General features: G+C 39.0%; 1 protein-coding gene across 1 annotated transcript in view; it reads left to right on the forward strand.

Moving 5' to 3' along the window:
• The first annotated feature begins 724 nt into the window (after positions 1 to 724).
• dis3l (DIS3 like exosome 3'-5' exoribonuclease) overlaps positions 725 to 10,275 on the forward strand; it is a 27,051-nt gene continuing 17,500 nt past the window's right edge. The window contains exons 1-5 of the mRNA XM_005950212.3: positions 725 to 982; positions 3,050 to 3,200; positions 4,759 to 4,887; positions 6,384 to 6,519; positions 9,047 to 9,214. Coding sequence (XP_005950274.1) covers positions 853 to 982; positions 3,050 to 3,200; positions 4,759 to 4,887; positions 6,384 to 6,519; positions 9,047 to 9,214 — 714 coding nt within the window. The 5' untranslated portion in view covers positions 725 to 852. The remainder of the gene's footprint in view (positions 983 to 3,049; positions 3,201 to 4,758; positions 4,888 to 6,383; positions 6,520 to 9,046; positions 9,215 to 10,275) is intronic.

Here is a 10,275-nt window from a genome sequence, read left to right on the forward strand (position 1 = left end):
CTCAGTCACGCATGCAGTGTCCTCATATTTGAAATCCACCATGTGTCATATGTTAAATTAAAAAAACCAAAATAAAACCATACAAACAAAAAGTCCCTCAAACTCTATTCTACAGACTCGTGGATGACATGACCATGTCACGGCTGCTATGTTCATCTTTAATACACATTCTGTCTCTCTCATATGTTTTAAGAACTTTTCTTTTACTTTGGTAGTACATTTAAATGACATAGAGATTAAAGTAGCACCAAAATTGTAACATTTACTGTTTTAGCACTAAAACACTGAAACTGTGCAATATAAATGAAGCCTTTATACACATCTGTAGTATTCCTTGATGCTTTGATATTAATGTAGTTTTGTTTAAATTTGTGGACATCGTAAGGTTTACTATAATTACTTTTACGGTAGTATTGTAGTATAGTTGTGTCAGGAAGGGCACTGGGCGTAAAACTGCCAAATGAAAACATACAGACAGCTCAGATTAGATTTGACTCTAACTGCCAACATGAAGATGAATTAAAGGCTTTAACGTTGCTTCATTTGGATAAAGGGTAATGCAGCTTGGGAGCCTTGAGAGTTGATATGAGTGTTGGCTCTTATATCGCTGATCCGAGACAGTACCGAGGTCATCAAAAAGACGAATTCCCATTACTGGCCTGAGTGAGCGTCCGACAGCACTTGAACGCAGCAAGACGCGGTACTGCTTGGGCGTCATGACGTCAGCGGTCGTGCCTTTCCTTCCGTATTTCGCTGAACTTTGCCGTGAATGTTTACAACCGTGTCTTCCCGCGTCTTGGCTGAACAGCAAGTTAGCGGCAGCTGTATGTGGCTCATTAGTGAGTGTGGACGATGATTAAAACGGAGAGAGTGCTGCATTTGAAAAGCTGCGTGGGGCGGAAGCTCCGAGTGGTCCGGGAACACTATCTGAGAGAGCGGGTCCCCTGCTGCAGCTCACTGTGTCAGGCCGACTGTGTAAATGGTAAAATCAGCAAAATGTCACATTCACAAAAACTGCTCTTTGTTTACTGCTATAGAAGAATCTAACGTTGCTGTTAACGCAGTGCTGGCAGGTAGGGCTTTGGGGCTGTGCACGATCACATGAGGAAAATAACGTCATTTTTATTATATTATACTTTGCTTCACTGTAACATGAATCGTGAAGTAGCAAAGTGCATACAGTATGACCCAAAGCTAGAATTACCTCGTATGACAGTTAAATGGCAAACCTGTGCACAGATAAGAGGCAAGGGTGCACCAGTCTGACTTTGTAGTCTGACTTTGTCTAAGATATAAAACCAAAAGGTATCAGATCGGTAGCTTGTGTGGGCAGAACAATGTTATGCGATATTCCTCACTGTGAGGAAGAAACTCTTTAGAGGCAGTCAGGATGCACTCAAAGATTCCTTTCCTGAAAAAGCATGTTTTTGTTTTCCCTAAATCTACTTGCACTAGTTAATTTTAGCTCAGAATCGTTATTGATCTGTGCTTTATGGTTATGACAGTTTCTTCTTTCACTGCTCTCAGTCTTAATGTAAGTGCACATCTTCATATGCATGTAATGCATGGAGTGGGGCTGATAAGAGACAGGTGAACTGGTGTAATATTAATCAAGTTGACACAACCAACAGTGCTATCGTAAGTTCAATAAAGTGTTCGTAGTAGTTGTTAAACCCGATATATTTAATGAGAACATGCAAGTGAGAGAGTAAAGCCAACAGGTTTGTAGAGCTTTTTAGTGACGTCCACTCACTTGACCACAGTTTGTTAGAAGCATTCAGAGAAAAGCTTTGGACACAGCAGGTGTAAATGCCTGCAGGCTGCCAGCTCTTTAGCTGTTGGTTTCCTTCATGCTATGATCAGCTGGTGATCTGCTGCTGACAGTAGGGATGTAAACGCAGAACAGTGTAGAACTGGATAGATTAGAGCGTTGTCACCAATGCCCTGTTTTGCTTTTTGAGTCTGGACTGCACTGATATGTGATCCAAATACTGGATAGGGTCATCTGTAGTAAAGAACAATCACTTAAGCTTGCACATTTGTGCTGCTGTTTAGTGTTTGAGATGAGAATGATCAGCACTTTTATGAAATATCAATACGAGTTCAAAAGGTTTTTTTCTGTGTATATTGACTGCATCTTAATACAGATCTTCCTTGTGTTTGTAGGTTATACAGCGCCCTGAAAACATTGTGAGCAACACCTCATGTCTTTGCATTTTGCTTGGAAAATAGAAAATAGGTGCAACAATTTATTGAAATATCTGAAGACCTAAAAAGAAATCCATTGTATAAGACGTGCCAGGTTTATGTTTATATCAAGTTTTAGGCTAATAGTGCTGCAGATATCAGCCTGTTGGTGAAAAACACTATTTTATGAATGTCAGACTGCATTATCTGTGGCATTTTTCATAGATTCAGCTAAAGAAATTGGAAAAAGATGCAATTTATTTATTTATTTTTGCTGTGTTATAATGTCTAGATATAACCCTGGTTCATCCCTCGAGTTAGGTGTTTTTTTAATGAATGATTCATAGGTTAGGCTTAACAAATTAAAACTAAATGAAAATGTTTGGTATAATAACTGTGAATGAAAAACCATCAAGTGTCCAAAGAAAGACTTTTAGAAAGCCTGGAAAACTGCTGCGAGGCTGCTCACTGTTAATATTATGGGTCATAATCAAGATAGACTGCATTACAATAACTGGTACTGAAATATATCAAAGTAACAATAAATTTAGTTTTTGCCATATAATATGCTGATGAACATCTGGTGTGCAAATAAAGTAAACTCAAGTATTTCAAAGAGAGTGATGTGTAAGCACAATAAACTCTTTATATGGGACATTTTGGAAAATATTTAAACGCATTTCTCTGGATGTACATCGATTCCTGTCATCTGTGCAACGTTTAGTAGGAAACAAGCAAATGTAAAAGAAGGATGCTTTTAAGTGTCTTTTAGCACAGTTGATAAAATTTCCAATAGGAAATCAAGCAAATAAAGAGCTGTAGAAAGAAGACTTTATCGCTGAACATTGATCTTCCCAAACAGATGGAAAGCTGCTGCCCGGAGATTTGACCCACTATGTGGTGCCTGATGTTGCTGTCGTGGTCGACTACCTGGAGATCTTGGAGTTCAGAGAGCTGCAGGGCATCATCTTCACCCAGACTGCTTGCCAGGCTCTACAGAGCAAGAATCGCAGGTACAATTGTTTGGGGGTTTTTTGTTTTTGTTTTTTTTTGGGGGGGGGGAGTTTACTGGGAAGGAAACAGGCCAGTACTGATGTTCTTTTTTGTTATTTGTGGCTTTGTTACGTGGAAACTGTTTTAGTTCTTCATCATATAGGTTTTGAACAGTCATGTAATGTTGAAGAACACATTGACCACTGAAATCAGTAAATGCTGATCCATCCCTCCTGGGTATGTGTCAGCCAGCCTCACAGGACTAACACAACCATTCACACTCGCATTTCTGCATTCACACCTATGGGCAATTTAGTGTTTCCAATTAACCTGTCACCACTAACTGCATGTCTTAAAATGCAGTTAGTGGTGATGTCATTAAAATGAATGCAACTTGTCTGCGTTGTTAACTATCCCCAAACACGGCACCTGCTTCCTGAAATGCTCAGAGTAGCTCATCTGCAACCAGTAACCAGCCGTGCTCAAAGTCTTTTAAACGACTTTCCTCCCCATTCTGATGCTCTTTTTGAATTTCTGTTTGAAATGTTGAGTTGCATTCATAATCAAGCTGTTAGCTGTGTGCCCAGCTTAACCTAGCTACACATGTCTGTAGACATTGACCAGGGGTCAGCCTCATTATATCAGAGCTCTGCTGACAAAGCTGAAAGAGACGCAGCCTGTGACTTGAAATATGTGTCCAGCATAAACATGCAGGAGCGCTTTGGACAAACTTGATGAGCACTGTAAATAAGAAGTCCCACGTGAACTCGGGTTTCAGTCCAGTTTTTTCCTGATTTGTGCTCACACAGCCATTTTAGAGTGTTGCATCATTAATGTGATGAGGCTTCACTTTGATAGTGTTAGGTGGACATCTGGTGAAACATACAGAGTTGTCATACTGAATCACTACTTACTGTTTTCCATTGACTTTAACGTACACAGCAAAGAGAAAAAAGCTTCATCGTGGACTCTCTTTGCAGTTTCACCTTTGCAGAATCGCTGAATTTTCTATACATCATCTATATTAACTCAACTAGTGATCGGGGCATTTGTAGGCCTTTATTTCTTATTTCATCTGTTTGATCAGTACAAGTGTTCATTTTTAGTGTGAAACAGCTACTACATGTACTCTGAAATGTGCCACGTTAAAGTTAGTGCAGTATAGTGTTCACACATAGTCAACATGTTTCAGAAAAAAGCAATCTGCTGCTTTAGTTCACCAACTGGGCTTTTATTGTGAAACTCAAAGGATAACAAAGCCAGGTGGCATCCTCTTTCAATAATTTCAGATCAGGATCTTATGTTTAGGTCTAATGCATATTATCTGACAGACAAGTCTTTGTTTTATTTAGATTTTTACAAACAAGAGTGAATTTAAAAAATGAGTCTGTGCCAAAATGAACAAAGGAACATAAATTATGTTGGGAAAAGTCAACATACGTTGGTCTATTTTTTCGTGCTTCAGGGTTAACGTTCTCTTAACATCCCCACCATTCTCCCAAACTAATGAGAGGCTTTCTTGAGTGTAATTTATGATTTTATTGAATGTACTTGTTTTTGTAATGTGCGTTTGTGCAGATATTACAAGCGGCTGCAAACCCTTGTCAAAGACCCTCGACACGACTGCGTGCTGTTTGCCAATGAATTTCAGAAGTACTCTTACTGTCCACGAGAGAAGGGCGAGAGCCAGGAAAAATGGCAGACCAGGTCAGTGCTCATTATTTACCACACTCACTGAAGTGTACAGTCAAGTTGCTGCAGCACATGTAGCATAGAAATAGAGTCTGTAGAGTCTTTTCCTTTCTCATTTTTTCCTCTTTGTCATGTTTTTTCTTCTACTTATACTTCTTTGACTTCATTTTGTTTTTCTGGGTCAAAGTGTGACGTTACATGTTTCACTAGGTGAAATTTGTAAATCTCATTAATTATAATGGAGATTATGCTAATAAAACATATTCAGTTCTTCAGTAAAGATGAAATACTTGCACCATGGGAAGTCCCCAATCTTGCCTATTGCAGCGTAACTAAGGGAGGATTCAGGGTCACTCAATCCAGCCCTAACTATAAATCAAAAAGGAAAGTTTTAATCCTAATCTTAATAGTGAGAGGGCGTCAGTCTCCCGTGTCCAAATAGGAAGCTGGTTCTACAAAAAAGGGCATGAAGGCTGATGCTCTGCCTCCCATTCTACTTTTGTAAACCCCACAAATAAGCCCGCAGCCTGAGAGTAAAGTGGGTGTGTAAAATGGGTTTGATTATTCAAGACTTTTCTGTGTAAGAAGATTTTAAATTAAATTCTGGATTTAACAGGGAAGCCAGTATGGGACAAATATGTTCTTTTGTTCTTGGACTGGATTAACTGAAGGTTTTTCAAATGATGCTTTTAGGACATCCTGATAATCATCCATTCACACAAAATGTCTTTGACTGCACCTGCTGACTACTTCTGCTCAGCAACTCTTGAAAGGAAATTGTGTTTCTAAAAATGTTAAGTCTCTGGGTTTAAAAAATATTTTGTGAAAGTGACATAAATGTGTAGTTCACACGTGTGCAAAATTCATCTGGGAGATTTAAAAATGTAAACATTACATTTGAACTTTCTTTCAAATTGTGCAACAGGCCAGCGGTGCAGATGCATATGGCACTTAGAGCACACGTACTGGCTAAGATGTCAATCGAGCATTCATAGTGTTTTGTCCCAATAGGGGTTCAATGGGTAAAGGGGTCATTTTAACATTTTCAAAAATGTTTTTCCTCCACTTCAGGTAGAAAACAAGTGCAGGAACAAAGAAATCAGGAGGACTTGTGAATGGCAGCTTAAAAGTGATTAATATTTATACCAGTTTAATAGAGAAAAGCACCAAAAGGATTTAATGAGTGTTTTTAATAATAGAGACTTGGTTGTAATGTTAATCATGATCTGACAAACTTTTATGTTGTGCCAAAAAATGAAATCAGAAGTGCAGTGTGTTCTCATGAAATGTGTTTATTATATAGATAAGGCACTCAATTATTTATTTTTTATATTCTTTCTGTGGAAGCACCATTTGAATTACAAGTAGTGTGAAATTATAACTTCCACCTACAAAACAGCAAAAACTTAGTGGGATATGTTAAAGATTATTGCTTTAGCGGGCAATTTGCTTTCATGCATCTTATGCTAAACTTGTGAGTTCATTTAATGTGTGTGTGTGTGTGTGTGTAGGTGTGTGTACTCAGCTGCAGTGTGGTACTACAACCACCTGGCAGGAATGATGAATATAGTGATGATCACTGAGGATCCCGAGGCCGTAGATCAGTTCAGCAGCCTGACGTCTGGAGTGTACGTCATCTCCGTCCAGGTATATGAAATACCTTTATAATACCATCTACTCTATATCGGCTTCTTGTATGTAGTCACCTTACAGGGATTTATCATCATGCATTTAGAGAAACACGTGGTTTGAACACCTAAAAGTGAAAGTCAGCTCTTTGTGTTAAAGTCGTTGTGTTGGAGCCTAAATGATGGAACAGTTGGTTGGTCTGTGTTATTTCACTAATCTTCAGTGGGACGATTGTAGCATGTAGCAGGCATGGGTTTTTGAAACACTTACATTTCTGGCAGCAGTATTAGAACAGTCTCACTTAGAAGTGAAATTGGTGGTTGTTGTCAAACTTTCGGTCATTACACATGATTTCTTGGTTAAGTGACAAAATGTAAATATATGTGGCATTTAGTCTGTTTACATACGGAGAGCTGCACTTTGTTTTTCAATTCATGTCAGCCTAGCAAGCATGCTGTGGTTGTATAAAACACAGTGACAATGAGTCAGAAAACTATTAAACTAGTATGTAAATGAGAATTTCGCTAAAGGTGAAGGTCACAGCCTTGTTTGTAATTGCACTGATTGATCCGAGCTCTGTCAGGAAAAAACCAGTTACACTTTTTACCTATTTGTCGATACACTGGTATCGCCATTTAAAATGGTCAATAAATGACAGTTAAAGTAAAGAAGAGAGGTTAGAAACAGCCTTTAGCCATGTTATGGGTATTGATATTATATGTTTGGCTTCACAGGTACTCTGCATCTTCCCTCTTGGCAACGTGTTTGGAACGCCGCAAACACGAGTCGGTCAGAGAGTAAACTCATTGCTCAATAAGGACTGATATCAAGTCTGATGTTTATTTAAAGGAAAAAGAGAAAAGAGCAGTACATGCTAGTAGCCGTGAAATTAATATTACATCGCTTTCTATTGTGATACATTTTTGATACATTGCTGCCAGATTTGTATATTTTTATCCAAACATAGGCTACGTCCACACGTACCCGGGTATTTTTGAAAACGCAGATTTTTCTATGCGTAAATGGCGTTTTCGGTCACTGAAAACAGAGATTTTTAAAAACGCCTGCCAGGGTGGATATTTTCGAAAACTCAGTTTTTGCATTTCCGTGTGGACGAGGAAAACGGAGAAAATGCAGCGTCAAAGGTGAGCGCCTTTTTTGACGTCACACTGTGCGCCACGTTATTGTTTCGGTGAAATGAATTTCTACAATACTGTTACTGTTAATTCTACTCTCTGCAGTGTTTAAATGCTTACAAACACACACAGTTACTGTCCCTCCACACAGACGACTCGGTTCTGCTTGTATGCGCCATCTTTGTTTACTATCTCCCGCCGAGGCTTCTAGACTTCTGATTGGCCAACATTTCTACACGGTTAGGAATATATCGCCACCTGCTGCTTTGGCATGTTCCTAGCAGCGTTTTCCTTCATTTTTGCGTTTACGTGTGGACGGGATAATTTTTGAAAACGAAAACGGAAAATCTCAGTTTTCAAAAATACCCGTGTACGTGTGGACGTAGCCTTACAACTCCTCCATATCCCTGCCACTTTGACTTGCCACACTGCAAAGTACTTCAGGATTCCTTCATGAATCGTTGCTCTGTGAGATTAACTGAATCGGTGCTGTGGCTAACATGTACTTATAAAAGTGTAGCTATCTGCTCTCCATAATACATTCTGTGTGGACTAGACACAAACATCCATGCTGTCTGACCGGACACACCACGCAGCTTATTTCCCACTTGCATTAAAAAAAATAATGTAGCTATAATGATCACATACGAATGGATACTGCTGTAATTACAAAATGTAAGATATTGGCTGAACATGATATTAGTTAATAGAATGTCTCATTTATTTGTCTTTAGTTCTGCCAGCTCATTCAGTCTTTTTTATATAATGTAACATCATTTTTATACTCTGACTGTAATACTGTACATAGGCTGTAATAATTATTGTATACCTTGTATTTTAAGTTTACATTCATGGTCATTTGGTACTTCTGATCATTTCTGTAAACCAATCTCTGTGCAGCGCACAATTTTAATAAGTTAAAAAAAGAATTCAGTGTAAAAGTTTGAATTCATTTTTGGTTTTCTGTACAGTCCACATCCTCGCACAATTCTGGGTAGATATTGGACCAATTTTCAACCAGAATTGGTAGAATTCATTTAAATTGGTTGGTTTCCTAAAATGGTCGTGGCGTTTAAGCACGGTCCAACAATTAACAACAGGGTTGAGGTTGTTGCTTTGGGAAGCCCATTCCAAAAACTCGCTTTATTTATTCTGAAACCAGTTCTTGTATCTATTTAACTATTATTGTAATACTAATACTGAGGACGTCTAACTGTATCAAAAGGTTTAAGCATCTGGCTGTTGATTTGAGGTGAATTTGAAAGATTTTACTCTATTTCTCTTTCTCGAACCTGATAAGGTTAAGTGGAAGAGGATCCAAAACTTAGGCCCTTGAAGGGATGTTACTGGAACTAAGAAGGCCAACTGAAGTAATTTATTTCTTGACCTGTGTGTTTTTCCTTTGCCAGGATTATTTGCAAAGCTTCTGGTCAGATCTGCAGGCAGCCCATGAACTGTTTAGCTCCATTTCTCAGGCACAACAAGAGACAGAGGGCGACGATGGGGAGAAAGAGTTTCCCGAACATCTTCCCGCTGAAGTCCTGGAGGCTGGTATAAAGTCTGAACGTTACATTCAGGTAAAAATGTACCAACCTGTTGTTGGGTCTAACGCTCAAACCCCGCTGACTCAGCGCTTTCTTTTACTTGCTGCAAGGGGAGAAGCTCTTCATCTGATCTTAGCCCAACTCCAGCCTTCCCTCAAAGCCCTTTTATTAACGTCAGTGGTCACACAAACATCAACATTAATGATGCGACAGATAAGACACGCACACGTGAACGTGTGTCTCTGCAAGAGTGAACATGTGATGTGTGTGTATGTGAATGTGTCTCTGTGAGCATGTGATGTGATCAGTGATGTGTGTGTGTAGAAAACAGAGGTGAGCATTCATGCTAACGATCTGATCATCTTGTGCAATGACAAACATATTGATCCACAATTCTCTAACTCCTGTTTTAAGTATACCGGATCTCTCTTTAAAACACGAGTTTAAAACAACTGCAGGAACAAAGTTTAAATATTTTAGTAGCTTTAAGCCTGTTCATTTTTCAGAGAAACTGCAGGTACCTCTAATACATATACTAATCTATACTAACGAAATACACTGATGAGTGTAGGGAGTGTGCTGAGGAGGTAGGAGTATTTGAGGGGCTGACGAATAAAGAAAATGAGATGAAGAGCAGGACTGTTATTGAATGAAGAAGATATGAACTGTCTCTAATTTTTCTTGCAGTTTAATTTTAAAGGAGAGAGACAGAAAAAACACAGTATTATTAAAAAAAAGTCATAAAGGGATTGGCAAGTTATTTTCAGTGAGTCCCCAAGCAAAACATGGCTTAGTATTTGGGGTAGAGACCTTTGTTGCCAGTGGTAAGACTTTTCTTGGTATCAAGTGGAGTAGTCAGAGGGTGACGATGGGGAGAAAGAGTTTCCTGAGGCAGATGGACATCTGCGTCTAAAGGTCAAAGGTCACTCTTTCGAGGATGCCAATGTTCACATTTTGGACAGAGAGGACAGATGGTTTGAAAGAGGAGTGAAAGAAGCATCTATGTCCACTGTGAGCGACCATCTTTGAACAGAGGCGGGGTTTACGACACCAACTCTCTGCCATCTATAATCCAGTTTTGAGATCCTTCCCAG

Source organism: Haplochromis burtoni, unplaced genomic scaffold, assembly GCF_018398535.1.
Source record: "Haplochromis burtoni strain Fernald_Lab_line unplaced genomic scaffold, NCSU_Asbu1 Contig_746, whole genome shotgun sequence".
Classification (NCBI taxonomy): Eukaryota; Metazoa; Chordata; class Actinopteri; order Cichliformes; family Cichlidae; genus Haplochromis; species Haplochromis burtoni.